The sequence below is a fragment of the Myotis brandtii genome, unplaced genomic scaffold (assembly GCF_000412655.1).
Source record: "Myotis brandtii unplaced genomic scaffold, ASM41265v1 scaffold145, whole genome shotgun sequence".
Lineage (NCBI taxonomy): Eukaryota > Metazoa > Chordata > Mammalia > Chiroptera > Vespertilionidae > Myotis > Myotis brandtii.
The window spans coordinates 579400-596053 of NW_005355204.1; the positions used below are offsets into that span (position 1 = coordinate 579400).

At 46.3% G+C, this 16654-nt stretch overlaps 1 protein-coding gene across 1 annotated transcript in view; it reads left to right on the forward strand.

Moving 5' to 3' along the window:
* Positions 1-16654, forward strand: part of UBE3C (ubiquitin protein ligase E3C) — a 112891-nt gene that overhangs the window by 30947 nt on the left and 65290 nt on the right. Inside the window, exons 8-11 of the mRNA XM_014535567.1 lie at positions 997-1150; positions 1572-1789; positions 2228-2382; positions 4835-5022. Of these exons, the coding sequence (XP_014391053.1) occupies positions 997-1150; positions 1572-1789; positions 2228-2382; positions 4835-5022 (715 nt within the window). The remainder of the gene's footprint in view (positions 1-996; positions 1151-1571; positions 1790-2227; positions 2383-4834; positions 5023-16654) is intronic.

The window sequence follows — 16654 nt, forward strand, 5'->3', positions numbered from 1 at the left end:
GGGAACCAGGGCGGAGCCAGCCAGCAATTGTTGACTTGCAGTGGCTGCAACAGTGTGGTGATGGGGCTGGTGCCTTCCCCTGATCAGCCCGGTCGACTCCCACAAAGGGTGGCCAGACTGTGGCTTAGGCCCACTCCCCAAGGGAGCAGGGAGCAGGTAGTAGGACATCCCCTAGGGCTCCCAGTATGTGTGATAGGGGGAGCTGGGCTGAGGGAACCCCCTCCCCAGTGCACAAATTTTTGTGCACCGGGCCCCTAGTATATATATATGCAGAATAGAAACAGACTCATAGAAACAGTGATCATTTTGACAGTTGCCAAATTGAAGGGGGGTTGGAGAGGTGGGTGAAGGAGGTGAAGGGATTTAGAAATACAAACTGGTCATAGCCCATGGACACAGATAATAGGTGAAGGCCTGGGTTGGGGTAGAAGATGGGTAAAGGGGGAAAATGGGGACATCTGTAAGACTCAACAATAAAATAAATTTATATTTTAAAAACCCCACAAAACTACCTGGAGGATGCGTAAGAGAGAAATTTTTTAAATCCCAGTGTATGGGCCTTACTTGGATCCTGATTCAAGCAAACTAGTTAAATAAAATTTATAGCATGAGACTTGAACACTGGCTAGATATTTGTCATATTAAAGAATTGCTGTGAATTCATTTTAGCTGTGATCATGGTATTTTTAAGAAAAATAAAGTCCTCATCTTTGGCAGCACATGGACATGGTCATGTCTTGGATTTGCTTCCGATGGGTGGAGGCTAGCTGATGGATGGGTTGACCATCGTTGATGCTGAACAATCAACAATGCATTGAGTTTATATCATTTCAGAAACTTACGTACTTGTTTATAAAGTTTTCCGTAATGTTGAAGAATTCACTAAAATTTGGACTGATTAGAGTTTTGTAAAAAGCATTTAAAAACTGACACGTTATTTTCCTCATAGAAGAAAAAGCACCACATTTTAAATATGTGTTTTTCCTTTTCTTTTAGGGTATTATAGATCTCTCTATTTGTTAATTAACAGCAAGCTTCCATCAAGTATTGAGTATTCTGATTTATCTCGAGTTCCTATAGCAAAAGTTTTGTTAGAGAATGTCCTAAAACCATTGCACTTTACTTACAACTCCTGTCCGGAGGGCGCCAGGTAAGAACGGGATCGTTTTTATTTCGTGATTTCACAAGATCTGTGTCTAACAGTAACTTTAACACAGGGTGCTATCTTGAATAATAGACTTGAAAGTCAGATTTTTACTTTACTAATGTGACTCAGTTTCAAGAAAAATGTACTTCTCTCTGGCCTGGACCCTAACATGAATTGATCGTTCTGAAGACCTGGTTATTTTCCTGCTTTCTGGAAGCTGCCAGAGGTACAAAGTGGTGACAGCATTTCCTGAACAGGGAAGACACCTCGTGGAGTTCACGCAGGCGGTCCGTTTGACCTAGAGTGCTTAGCTTAGAGTAACATAGCAGGCTGGTTTGGAATTAGCCCTCGGTTAGTTGTAACCCTGGATTTTATGAGCAGCGTGCTTCGATTTTATTAAAAAGCGCGCATTTTTCCTTTGTAGGCAGCAGGTGTTCGCGGCCTTCACGGAGGAGTGTTTGGCGGCCCCTTTCACAGACCAGGTCTTTCACTTCGTCATTCCCGCGCTGGCGGACACCCAGGCCGCCTTCCCCTTCGAGCCCTTCCTGGACGCGTTGCTGTCGGTGGAGAGTGGCGCCAGGGCCCGCGGGCACGCACCCTGGCTCTTCTACTTTGTCCTCACCGTCGGTGAAAATTACCTGGGTATGAAGCACAGCTCCGTTTACCCGCGCGCTTGCGTGGGCAGTGCTGGCGGGTGGGCCAGGAGGGCGGCGCAGGGCGCTGTGGCCGCTGCGGTGGGAACTCCCTGGAAGGTGCACGTGCCCAGGGCTGCCCTGCACAGTGTCGGGGGAAGTGCTGGCACGGCCCGGACGGCAGGGTCCACACTTGTAAGGCACACGGGTTACCAGGATCGTTGGTGTCAAGTCTCGGGAAGCGTGTGCTTGCGGGGTAGCTCCCTGTGTGCTAAACTTGTAATGTTCTAGATTATAGCACCTTCCTCTATACAAACATCTGCCCATGAATGTTAGTATTTCAGTAGGTTCTGGTTAGCCACGCCTCCCGGAGCGTAAGAAAAGGGATACCTGGTTTCCAGTTTCTTTTGGCTCCGCGTTAATTCACCGTTCCCCGACTGTCTCAAAGGGACCCTCTCCGAGGACGGCCTGCTGGTGTACCTGCGAGTGCTCCAGGCCTTCCTTGCGCAGTTACCCGTCGCACCTGCCGGGGCCAACTGCCAGGACTCTGGCAGCGACTCAGAAGAGGAGGGTGCGGAGGGCGACCAGCAGAGGAGCACGCCGGTGAGCATTGCGGGGCCGTGGGCTACAAAGTTGTCTTTCACTCGGTCCATGAGGGTGTGTGTGCGTGAAGCACTCAGACTGTCCAGGTCAAGTCCCTCACCTCCACGGCATCGCACTCCTTTCCCAGACGTGGCAGCCCTGGGTTAGAAGTCCACGAACAGGCCTCATGGCGGACAGGGCTCTGTGCTCGGAGTCTGTGCCCAGTAGGGTTGGACTGCATGTGAATTTAGTTATTGCCAGAGGTGAAATGGTTGGGCGAGAGGGTGTGCTCAGGAGGTGCACGTGCTGTGTGCCAGGCACTTGTCTGTTTTTATACGAATTTTTAATAACAGCTTTTTTGAGATGCACTTTTCCATAATATTCGCCCTATGAAGTGATGTACAGTTCAGTGCATGTTTCCTTCCGTGTAGTAGCAGTGCTGGGCGGCCCTCACCATGACCGCTTCTAGAACATTTCCTCCTTCCAGAAAGAAACCCAGACATTAGCATCGCTCTCTGTCCCCTAATCCCCAGCCCCTCTGAGGGGAAAGGTTATGTTTCTTCTTACCCTATCTGGTGAACACCAATCAATGTCTTGGCCATTTCTGCCAACTATATAGATAATAAATGTGATAATTTACCCTAAAATGAACTTTAACTTCATTGTCACACTTACCTCCCATTTCTTACCCAGGACTGTTTACTATGTATTTTCAAGGGATAAAAAGCTGTACATTACATACACATAATTTGTGTCTTACTATGATATGTTTGCCACCGACCTCTTTTTCTCCTAATTACATACACACTTGAAATGCTTGAGGTATGTCTCTAGTAGGCTTTGCATCTTTTTCTGTTAGGTTAATATGAAGCCTAATCTCAGGAAGGGTACGGGGAGGGTGGGTCAGGGCATAGATGAGAACTGTCTCAGTCACTGTGGGCTTCCCGCCGGGGAGGGTGCAGTACGAGGGGCATCTGTCCAGACTCAAAACTCTGCACCCCAAAATGAATTTTGTTGTGTGGTCCAAAATGAATTGGGATCCTGTAGATGCTGTAGGTAAACTTGTTTTTAGAAGACGGTTTTTTAATACTTAATGACCTTCTGGAGAATCCCGGAAACCATCATTTTATTTACATGCGATGTACTTTGTATCCCCGTGAGGAAGAGGAGAAGCTGTGGCGTATTGGTGGAGAGCCCTCCTCACTGTGCACAGACAGAGCAGCAGGCTTGCAGCTCGAACTTACACGTCTGACACTCGCCAAGCGCAGTGTGCAGTGTTACATCTGTGGGAATGTGCTTTCAAAATGCCCACACAGAACAGTCGCACTGATACAGCACTCTTGTTCTAGCATTTTTATTAGGTACATCTTATTTAAAGAGCCAGGTAGAATGTATGACTTTTATCTCTAAAATAGTGTTTTATTAGGTAGATTATTATAAATTACTAGTATATCCATCCAAGCTTTCAAACAGTACAGTCAACAATGCCTAATCTTTTATATATACAGGGTGTCCCAAAAAATGTACGTACCGTTTGAATAATTATTCATTCCAGTAGGTTAAATATGAAAATAAAGAAACATCAATTGAGCTATCAGCTGTTAAAGTATGTGTCTATTTTTGGGGTTACCCCGTATATGCTTATATTTATATAGGTATATATATACACATACACACATATATATATATGGTATGTGTACATCTTTGGTTAATACCCCAATTTGGTAATTATGCAGAGCATTAGCTCAGGTTTTATTCAGTGAATCAGATCTTTTAGAGAAATCAAGATATAAAAGAATAGATTTATGTATTTTATTTCATTCTTTTAAATAAATTCTTTAATATTCTGTTTTGCTTAAGCTGATCTCTCAAATAATTTGAAATAGAAATTCTATCAATATATTTTCACAGGTATGTGCTTAGTACAATGCAATCTAAACATATGAAATGAATTCTTTTTCTAATTTTTTTAAAACTGATTTTCAGAGAGAGGAAGAGAGAAACATCAATGATGAGAGAGAATAATCGATTTGCTGCCTCCTGCACACCCCTTACTGGGGATCAAGCCCAAAATCTGGGTATGTGCCCTGACCAGGAATTGAACCGCAACCTCCTGGTTCATAGGTTGATGCTCAACTACTGCTCCACACCAGCCAGGCGAATGAATTTCTCTTGAAATGTAATACTGAAAATACTGTCACATCAGTAGGCAACACTGGATAGTCACAGTTCCTGTGCTGTTGTTATGCTGGTCAAAATTGGTCCCTAATACAGATGTGACTATGGGTGTTCAGATTCCTTTAATGGATGCATGATAGAGATCTTGGTGTGTTCATTGTGATTGGGTAATTTTGGATAATGCCTGCCTTGTACTTTGACTTGAACGAAAGCGAGATTTCCTGTGTGTCTGTCGTGTAGAGGTGAGTTCTCATGGTGCATCACTAACGTGGAGTAACTTCCGGGTGTGTTTCAGGCGGACGGGAGACTGTCATTACCATACATAACAGAGGAGTGTCTGAAAAAGCTGGATACGAAGCAGCAGACCAACACGCTGCTCAACCTGGTGTGGAGGGACTCGGCCAGCGAGGAGGCCTTCACGCTGATGGCCTGCATCTGCCACACGCTCATGGTGCAGCAGCGGATGATGGTGCCCCGAGTCAGGCACGTGCGCTTGGTGCAGGCCCTGATGAGCTCTGCAGTTCCCGTCCTGTCTCTGCTTGGCCTTAGTCTGTCGCTCCATCGCTGTTTTCCTGTAGAATGTGGTTCAGGATAGTCTACTGTCCGAGCATTGCATGGAACATGAAAGCCAGTTTTCTTTTCTAAACCAGTTAGGACTGTTTGAGTCCTTTTCTTGTCCTGTGAGGCTCTGAGGTGTCCTGGAACATGTTCACAGATGAAATCATTTTTCTATCATATGAAAGGGGAGTACGGTCCTAGCCACCCATTTTAATATGTTGCTGTGTTGTTTTTTTAATCTTTTTTTTAAAAAATATATTTTTATTGATTTTTTACAGAGAGGAAGGGAGAGGGATAGAGAGTTAGAAACATCGACGAGAGAGAAACATCGACCAGCTGCCTCCTGCACACCTCCCACTGGGGATGTGCCCGCAACCAAGGTACATGCCCTTGACCGGAATCGAACCTGCGACCCTGGAGCCCGCAGGCCGACGCTCTATCCACCAAGCCAAACCGGTTTTGGCTTAATCTTTTTTTTAATTGATTTTAGAGAGAAAGGAAGGGAAAGGGAGAGAGAACCATTGATGAGAGAGACATCACTTCAATTGGCTGCCTCCTTCACACCCCTACTGGGGATGGAGCCCGCAACCCAGGCATGTGCCCTGACTAGGAATAGAACCAGTGACCTCTTGTGCATGGGACGACGCTCAACCAGTGAGCAACACTGGTGGGGCCTAGTCACTCATTTTAAAAGTTGGGCTCATGCCTGCAGTTATAGACCCAATATATGACATCCTTTTCAGCTTTTTCATCTACTCTTTTTATCAGGTTGCCTTGACAGTTTATTCTGGCACTTTGAGATTTTTGGTTTTCAAAACTTTGAAATAAAACTTTTAAAAAATATATATATTTATTGGTTTCAGAGAGAGGAAGGGAGAAGGAGAGAGAGAGAAACATCAATGATGAGAGAGAATCATTGATCGGCTGCCTCCTGCATGCACCCCACTGTAGATTGAGCCCGCAACCCAGGCATGTGCCCTTGGCTGGAATCGAACCTGGGACCCTTCAGTCCGCAGGCTGACACTCTATCCACTGAGCCAAGCCGGCTAGGGCTGAAATAAAACTTTTGAGAGGAACAAAGCATACAAATTAAAATGGCTAACTTGTGCTAAGATAACTGTGACAGTAGTCTTGAACTATTTCCCCCCCTCCATTTTAAGGGACAGTTTAGCAGTTTCTTAGGGACTTAACAGAAAATTATTTAATGCAATACAGTGCAAAAATATGTGCAGATCTAGGAAGTGAGGGACAGGTTCCAGGTGACCTGCATGGGTCCTGGGCTGGTGTCAGGTGATGTATGTCACCTTTATAAAGTGCTCACCTACACTGTGGAAAGAGCTGCTGCTGCGGTGAGGAAAGCATCTTTGGAGTGGAGTGTGTGCAGGGACATCGGCTGCAGAAGTTGCCATGTAAACACTGATGTGGCCAGCTAACTGGGTGCTGTCTTAGCTGGCTGGCGTTTATTACTGCAGAGGGAGTCTGATGCCAGGAGGCTGTGGTCCTCCATTAGGTGATTAGCTCCCAGGGCTAATTGCGTCAGAGCCGGATGTGAGATCTGAGGGCAGGCGCTGAGCGTCACTTGCTTTTTTTGTAGCACAAAGTCCACCGGTGCAGGCAGGGGTGACTGGTCTGGGTCCAGAGTGAGCCTCCTGCCAGTGGGCTTATGTGTGGTCCTGGTTTACAAGTACAGCACCTGTTTCCTCCAAGAAACTGCTCCAGGAACCTATGGATGGCTTAACTATATTAGGATTTAAGTATTTAGACTGTTTTTCATAGCTCATGAAAGAGCAAATAGGCTTACCTTAATGGCTGTAGATTTTAACTGCTTTGAACTTTTATTTATTTATTTATTTATTTATTTATTGACACATAAAAGTTTATAGTTTATTAATCCTCATGAAAAATCTGCACAACCATCACAGATAAAGTCACCGAAGAATCTTTACTCCTTCTGTAGTTCAAGCTCCAGCTCACTTTTTGCCAGCACCAACATTGGCCTTTGCAGTCCCCCTGACTTTCTTCATTCTGTTCTTGCGTTCCTTTCTCTGTTTTCTTGAGGTCTTCTTCTTCTTCTCATATAGGCCATGTCTTGCAAGTCTGTGGGTTCATTTTTCTCTGCGTAATCCAAGGAGTCATAAATCATGCCAAAGCCAGTAGTCTTGCCACCACCAAAGTGGGTTCTGAATCCAAACACAAAGATGACATCAGGTGTGGTCTTATACATTTTGGCTAGTTTTTCCCGGATTTCTGTCTTGGGTACTGTTGCCTTCCCAGGGTGAAGGACCCTGGTCCAGATGGTTACCGTGTCATTCATGATGAAGGTTGATCTTCAAGCAGCCAGGGAGGAAAAGAGCTGCTTTCAACTTTTAAAAAAAATCCTCGCCCAAGTATATGTTTATTGATTTAAAGAGAGGGCGAGGGAGAGAGAGAAACATCGACCAGTTGCTTCTTGTACGAACCCCAACCAGGGACCAAACCCGCAACCTAGGTATGTACCCTGACCGAGAATGAACCTGAGACCTTTTAGTGTATGGGATGACACTCCAACCAACTGAGCCACAATGGCCAGGGTCAACTCTTTTAAAAGGTGTTTAGCCTGGCCAGCGTGGCTCCGTGGTTGAGCATCGACCTATGAACCAGGAGGTCACAGTTCAATTCCCGGTCAGGGCATATGCCCGGGTTGTGGGCTCGATCCCCAGTGGGGCGTGCAGGAGGCAGCCGATCAATGATTCTCTCTCATCATTGATGTTTCTATCTCTCTATCCCTCTCCCTTCCTCTCTAAAAACTCAATAACAATACTTAAAAAAAAAAAGTGTTTAAAGCAGGGTTAGTAGATTCCCAGGCACATAACTCTCTCTCTCTCTCTCTCTCTCTCTCTCTCGAGTCCTTTCAGGCTCACTTCCATCCCTCTATTTCCAGGGTTGGGATTTACAGTTTTAATCTCTGTTTAACACTGATTGTTAGGCTGTATGAGGAAATGTGGAACAGCCCAAGCCAGTCTCAGTGGTTAGAGTATGCATTGAAGGGTTGTGTGCTCAAGCCCCCGCCCTGGTTGGGTGTGTGCAGGAGGCAACCAATCAATTCGTCTCTCACGTCGATGTTTCTCTCTCTCTCTCTCTCTCTCTCTCTCTCTCTCTCTCTCTCTCTCTCTCTCTCTCTTTCTCTCTTTCCAACCCTCCTCTCTTCCACTCTCTCTTTAAAAAAAAACAACACAACACATCAGTGGCCTTTGCTGGTTTGACCCAGTGGTTAGAGTGTTGGCCCTTGGACTAAAGGGTTGCAGGTTCGATTCCGGTCAAGGGCACATACCTCGGTTGTAGGCTTAATCCCGGACCCTGGTCAGGGCACATGCGGGAGGCAACCAATCCATGTGTCTCTCACATCAGTTTCTCTCTGTGTCTCTCCCCCTCCCTTGCATGCTCTAATAATCAGTGGGAAAAGTATCCTCAGGTTAGGATTAAGAAATTTAAAAATATGTTTATATACATATATATATGGAACAATTTCCAAGGTATGTGTTTAAGTAAAAGAAAGGGAGATCCGGACCTTGGGAACAATAGCCTGCTTTCTGTGTCAGAAAGGGGAAAGGGAGACTGTGTCTCTGTCCCTGTTCACACTGCTCTGTCTTTCTTTTCTCACCTGAACACCTAGCTTGTGGAGATGCCCCACAGGCTGCCAACAGTCCCAGCACCCAGCCATTACTCCATGGTCCCCCACACTCCATGATGTTGGCCCTCCTGCCCTCCCTCTCCTGACTCCTCGCACCTGTCACCCCCACAGACCCCATTCTCATGAGGTTCTCCTCGACCCCTTGGCTGCTCCTTCACGGCTCCTCTGCAGGCCTCTGTCTCTGTGTCAGTGTTTCCTTCTCTGGGTGATCTCTCTCTCACATGTGGCTTCCTCCTTTGGGCTCAGACTCCTCTAAGCTGCTACTAGGGCCTGTCCTCAGACCCTGCACACGCCAGGACTAACCAGTCTCTCCCAGCCTGAGTCACAGGGCCTGTCCTCAGACCCTGCACACGCCAGGACTAACCAGTCTCTCCCAGCCTGGGTCACAGGGCCTGTCCTCAGACCCCTGCACACGCCAGGACTAACCAGTCTCTCCCAGCCTGGGTCACAGGGCCTGTCCTCAGACCCCTGCACACGCCAGGACTAACCAGTCTCTCCCAGCCTGGGTCACAGGGCCTGTCCTCAGACCCCTGCACACGCCAGGACTAACCAGTCTCTCCCAGCCTGGGTCACAGGGCCTGTCCTCAGACCCTGCACACGCCAGGACTAACCAGCCTCTCCCAGCCTGGGGCACAGGGCCTGTCCTCAGGCCCCTGCACACGCCAGGACTAACCAGCCTCTCCCAGCCTGGGGCACAGGGCCTGTCCTCAGGCCCCTGCACACGCCAGGACTAACCAGCCTCTCCCAGCCTGGGGCACAGGGCCTGTCCTCAGGCCCCTGCACACGCCAGGACTAACCAGCCTCTCCCAGCCTGGGGCACAGGGCCTGTCCTCAGGCCCCTGCACACGCCAGGACTAACCAGCCTCTCCCAGCCTGGGGCACAGGGCCTGTCCTCAGGCCCCTGCACACGCCAGGACTAACCAGTCTCTCCCAGCCTGGGTCACAGGGCCTGTCCTCAGACCCCTGCACGCCAGGACTAAACCAGTCTCTCCCAGCCTGGGTCACAGGGCCTGTCCTCAGACCCCTGCACACGCCAGGACTAACCAGTCTCTCCCAGCCTGGGTCACAGGGCCTGTCCTCAGACCCCTGCACACGCCAGGACTAACCAGTCTCTCCCAGCCTGGGTCACAGGGCCTGTCCTCAGACCCCTGCACACGCCAGGACTAACCAGTCTCTCCCCAGCCTGGGTCACAGGGCCTGTCCTCACACCCCTGCACACGCCAGGACTAACCAGTCTCTCCCCAGCCTGGGTCACAGGGCCTGTCCTCAGACCCCTGCACACGCCAGGACTAACCAGTCTCTCCCCAGCCTGAGTCATGCTGGGGCTGGTATAGGGAGCCCCTGGAAACATGGCCACTGCACTTTAATTAAAATCGGAGCACAAACCCAGTTCTTTAGTCACACTTGCCATGTTCCACATACCCAGTAGTCAGTGTGGCGGTGGCTTAGGCCATTGTCATCGTTACAGAACATCCTGCTGGAGTGCTGGCCTGGCCTCAAGGCTGAGGCACCCTCCCTCAGCGACTCCTGGCATGCGCTCAGACACCATGACACATGAGTACTGCACTTTCTGTCACGTTTTACCTGACTGTCTTGTCAAAATATAACCCTAATTATTTCACTCTTGCTTAGACACCAACCAGTCAAGCCCCTTTGCATCCAGGGGAGCATTCCCACTCCTTAGCTCACTGACGTGTGGAGAGCCTTCCTGACTGGCATTTGGGAACTCTCTAACTTCATTTCTAGTCATAAAATGCTTTGTCTTGGCCATGCGTCCTTACTGCATTCTCCTGATCCCAGGTGCTGGCTCCGGCCTCTCTCCTTGTTCCCACACTAGTCTCTGTCCAAGATGCACCTTCCTCCTCCTCATCTCACCTTTCTTGGCCCAGTTGTCTGTAGGTTCATGCTCAGGTCACCATCTTTCAGAAGCCTTCCTGAGTTTATAGACTGAGATCTCTCCTCTCTTATTCCAGTGAAATTTTCATTTTACGGTAGGGACTCCCTTTTAGAGGGAAGATTTTAAGGAGTTACGCTTTACACTTAAGGTGGGTAGATGGGCATGTTCTTTGGGGGTTGGCTCTTTTGTTCTATTGTCAAAAAACTTAGACTTTTAAAGGTAGTGTTTTAGGGATCAGAGCGGTTGATATAATTTGCCTATAGTTTTCTTGTAAATACATCACATCTTAAGGCATCACAAATCATTTTATTACAATATGTGCTTGATTTTTCTACCAAAAATGAATAGAATGAGCCAACTTACCTGTGAGCAGTCAGTCACTCTGATGTAGACAGTGTGTGTCCTGGAGATGCGCGCGACTCCGCTGCTGTCTCAGCGCCAGGAAGAACAGTGGTAACGGGCTCTGCGCTCTCGGTGTGCCGGTCCATAGCTTCAGTCGTTGGGGACGGAATGATTGTGCAGGTTACTTCAGTGAAGGCAAACACAGAGTTATGTTTCCTGTTTATGTTTCTGTAAACACATTTTTATAGTGTTTTAGAAGAAATACTGGGGAGGTACCTATAGAGAGAAAGTTGCTTTTTTGCCTGTGATTTTATTTTTTCTTTTATTATCAGTGATATTCTCAGTATAATCAGTAGATTTAATTGGCTCTTGATTTATGTTAAAATTTGCATTGTCTTGATAGGTCAAATAGAATTCATAAGGGTTTTGTTTGTTTTTTTGTTGTTGTTAATCCTCACCCGAGGATATTTTTCCATTGATTTTCAGAGAGTAGAAGAGAGAGGGAAAGACAGACAGAAACATCGATGTAAGAGAAACACATCGATTGGTTGCCTCCTGCACGAGACCCAACCAGGGACCGGGCCAGGGAGGACCCTGCAACCAAGGTATGTGCCCTTGACCGGAATCAAACCCACGATCGTTTGGTCTGTAGGCCGACGCTTGACCCTCTGAGCCAAACCGACTAGGGCCAGCTCATGAGTCGGAAGTCACATTCAGATGGCAAACTGGTGGTAGCTGCTGATGCGCTTCTCCTTAGGAAGCCGACTCAGCATATAGTTTGTAGTGAGTTTTCAGCTGCTCAGAACTTCTAAACATTGTGAATAATTGTTTCATAGGAAATGCGTATAAACCTTGGAAAAGCCTACACGAAGGTGATTTAAACTCTGTTTGAAAAATCATGTTAAGACAAAGTAAGGGGGGAATCTCAGGGAAGCAACAGGTGGTGAGTGCTACTTCCCCATTAGCTCAGCCTGCAGCCTGAGCACAGCTCCTGTCTGTGTCTGTTCATCTTAAAGTGAAAGGCACTCAGTTGTCAGGGAAACGGGTGCTATCTGTTTAAACTGGGTGTGGATTTAGCGCTGGAATGCTCAATTAACACAGCTGTGTGTCTAAAACTTATCTTCTGGTCTAACTGCTAGTTTGTCTGTGAAATAAAAGTATTTAGCAAGTTGCCTGTAACAAATATGTCTTAAAGTTTTTATTGTCATTAAGGAAACTTGGAATTTATTTTTCATCTTGCATTAGTGAGAGGTGAAATGCATTTTAGTGTTGCTTTCCTAGCAAAGGACACCTGCAGCAGGAGATCACTGGGTCAGGACTGCATCTGTGGCTGCAGGAGTGGAGGGGCCTTGGGTGGCTGGCTTGTCCCGTTTCTTGTACCTGTGACAACCTACGTACAGGGAGCTCAGGATGCCTTGCTGTCCCCACCTTTCCTGCCTGTGTGCAAGCTGCTGTCCTCTGCATGTCTCTTAACCCTTTGCGGTCGTTTGTCTACTCTCAGCCACCAAAGCTTTTTTACCGTTCCGGTCGTATGTCTGCTCTCAGCCACCACAGCAAGGAACCGTACGAATCTTAACTCTATTCATTCATGTATCAGTTCATAATTTCTCTGAAAGCTCTTAAGTGTCTAAGCGACCTTGTCACGAACCAAAACATTGCCCCGACAAATCGGAGATATCGAAACTCAATATAAACAAACGCGGTCGTTCCACACTCGCCATGCAAAACACCGTGGCGAGTCAGTCGCCTTTTGAGAGTGAAGAAATCGACAAGCTTCGGAGATACTTCGCAGAATTTCAAATAAAGCTTTACAAATTACGTTTAACTGTAATTAGGCATTCTCGCTTGTTAAGATATTTCAAAATAATACTCCAAAATGGCAAAAAGAAAGTTACCGAAAGAAGTGTACTGCGAATCTGAAAGTAACGATGAAGAGTTTTATTTTGGCACCTTGAATACTGACTCTGACGTAGAAAGTGATAACGTTTGTAGTGACTCTACTAGTAGTGACGTAGTTCCAAAAAAGAATTAATAAATCTTGTTTATCCTTCATAATCTTGCATGTTATGTATCACTGCTCTTTCAATGGAAATTAATTCCGACCAGTACGACACCCATGTCCAAATTTAATACGACCGCAAAGGGTTAATAACTTTAGTGGTCCCTGCAGACAGTGGCCTGAGTTAGAAACAGTCCTCACAGTGTTGCCCTATACCAGTGATGGTGAACCTTTTGAGCTCGGCGTGTCAGCATTTTGAAAAACCCTAACTTAACCCTGGTGCTGTGTCACATATAGAAATTTTTTGATATTTGCAACCATAGTAAAACAAAGATTTATATTTTTGGTATTTATTTTATATATTTAAATGCCATTTAACAAAAATCAACAAAAAAATGAGTTCGCGTGTCATAGGTTCGCCATCACTGCCCTATACTGATTACTCATGGGCTTGTTTCAGCCAAACAAAACCTAGTGGGTAGTTTTTGTTTGTTTGTTAGTATTATTTTTTAACTAGGGGCCCAGTGCACGAACTCGTGCATCTTGAAAGGACTTGTGGGCCGCGAGGTTGCGTTGGGCACAGAGGCGGGTCTCAGCCCATCCTCCAAACCCCCGCCCGGCCCCTCTTGCCACGGTTCCCAATCCCCTGTCTACTGGTAGCCTCACTACCGCCGCTGCTGCTCCCACACGCTGATGGCACTGGCCTTGCTCACACCCGCTAATGGCGCAGAGAGATTGGGGCTGGCACCAGTAGTGGGTGCGAGTGGGGCCAGCACCGTCGGTGGGTGCGAGTGGCAGCTGCTGCCCCATTTGCCCCTCAGGAGCAGGGGGGGGTGGAGAAGCCATCAGGGGCGATCAGGGCCGGCAGCCACCGCTCACATCCACTGACAGGGCTGGCAGCCACCGCTCGCATCCACTGACGGTGCCGAGCGATCAGGGCCAGCAGTGGGCGCAAGCAGCGGGTGCGAGAGGCAGCTGCCAGCCCCAATCACCCCTTGGGAGCAGGTGGAGGTGGAGAAGCCTTGGTCTGGCGCCCCCGCTCACCTGCTCCAACATCCCACTGCAGCCAACGCCCACCATGTTCTGCGCTCTGCCACCTGCTGCCGACACCTGCCATTTTCTGCGCACACCCCCCCGGTGGTCAGTGCACATCATAGCGACCGGTTGTTCCACCAGATGTCTTTATTGCATTATTTTACTTAAAAAACAACAACAAAAACCCTTATTGTTAAAAGTATTACATATGTCCCTTTGTTTTACCCCTTCTAGCCCACCTACCCCCCAGGTCTTCACCATTCTATTGTCTGTGTCCATGGGTTTATGCATATATGCATACAAGTCCTTTTTTTTTTATCTTTATTGTTGAGATTATTACAGATGTCCCTCTTTTTTTCCCCCATTGCCCTCTCCACCTAGTTCCCACCCCACCCCAGGCCTTCACCACGCTATAGTCTGTGTCCATAGGTAATGTATATATGCATACAAGAACTTTCTTTAATCTCTTTCCCAACTCCTCATCCCTTCCCTCTAGAATTGTCAATCTGTTCCATTTCCATGCCTCTGATCCTATTTTATTCACCAGTTTATTCTGTTCATTAGGTTTCTTATTTATTTTGATTTTTAGATTCAGTTGTTGATAGGTATGTATTTGTTGCCATTTTGTTCACATTTTTTTAAAATATATATTTTATTGATTTTTTACAGAGAGGAAGGGAGAGGGATAGAGAGTTAGAAACATCGATGAGAGAGAAACATCGATTCAGCTGCCTCCTGTACACTCCCCACTGGGGATGTGCCCGAAACCAAGGTACATGCCCTTGACCAGAATCGAACCTGGGACCCTTGAGTCCGCAGGCAGACGCTCTATCCACTAAGCCAAATTGGTTAGGGCTTGTTCACATTTTTTATCTTTTTCTTTTCTTCTTCTTCCCCTTCTTAAAGAATACCCTTCAACAGCCTATATAATAAAAGACTAATATGCAAATCGACTGAATGGCGGAACAACCGGTCACTATGATGCGCACTGACCACCAGGGGGCAGACGCTCAATGCAGGAGCTGCCCCCTGGTGGTCACTGTGTTCTCAAAGGGGGAGTGCTGCTCAGCCAGAAGCTGGGCTCACAGCTGGGGAGCGCAGCAGCGGTGGCGGGAGCCTTGCCTGCCTCTGAAGCAGGCGGACATCCCCTGAGGGGTCTCGGACTGTGAGAGGCACAGGTCGGGCTGAGGGACCCCTACCCCCTGAGTGCACGAATGTCATGCACTGAGCCTCTAGTTTCATTAATATTAGTTTGGTGGTGATAAACTCCTTTAGCTTTTTCTTGTCTGGGAAGCTCTTTATCTGACATTCAGTTCTAAATGATAGCTTTGCTGGGTAGAGTAATCTTGGTTGTAGGTCCTAGCTATTCATTACTTTGAATATTTCTTGTCACTCCCTTCTGGCCTGCAAAGTTTCTGTTGAGGATTCAGCTGACAGTCTTATGGGCACACCCTTGTAGGTAACTAACTGCTTTTCTCTTACTACTTTAAAGTGTCTCTTTGTCTTTAACCTTTGGCATTTTCATTATGATGTGTCTTGGTGTAGGCTTCTTTGGGTTCCTCTTGTTTGGGACTTTCTGTGCTTCCTGGACTTTGAAGTCTATTTCTTTCATAGGTAGGGGAAATTTTCTGTCATTATTTCTTCAAATAGGTTTTCAATATCTTGTTCTCTCTCTCCTTCTGGCACTCCCATTATACGAATGTTGGTAATCTTGAAGTTGTCCCAGAGGCTCCTTATACTATCTTCATATTTTTGGATTCTTTTTTCTTTTTGCTCTTCTGATTGGGTGCTTTTTGCTTCCTTATATTTCAAATCGTTGATTTCTCAGAGTCTGCTACTCGACTGTTGAATTCCTGTATATTATTATTTATTTCAGTCAGTGTATGCATAATTTCTGACTGGTCCTTTTCCATTTTGTTAGAGGTTTCTAAAAGATTTTGTTGTTGTTGTTTCTTGTTTTGTTTTTATTTATTTTTATTTTTTAAAGTTACATGCAATAAACCTTAATATTTCAAGGAAAATGATCTTAAATATAATGTTACATGCAATAAACACCAGTTATTCAAGAAAAATGATCTTACATGCAGTAAACAATATTTCAAGAATAAAACGATTTTAAGTATAATAATATTATGAAAACTATACTAACATAGTATAATATCACAAAAGTTGTAGGAAATATTAAAAATCTGAAAATAACAGGATTACATTCTAGAATATTCATAAGTGAGATCATATGATATTTATCTTTCTCCAACTGGCTTATTTCGCTTAGCATGATGCTTTTAAAGTCTGTTTTGTCAGCTATAAGTATTGCTACTCCAGCTTTATTTTCTTTTCCATTTGAATGGAAATTTTTTTCAATCCCTTCACTTTCATCCTGTGTGTGTCTTTTGCTTTGAGGTGGGTCTCTTGTAGACAGCATATACTTGGGTCATGTTTTTGTATCCATTCAGCTACTCTACACCTTTTGATTGGAGCATTTAATCCATTTACATTTAGGTTTATTATTGAGAGGTACCTATTTATAGCCATTTTAATTCTGCGTGGCTAGGTTTCTCCCTCTGTATCTTCTTCTCAGCAATCCCTTACAGCAGTCCCTTTAGCATTTCTT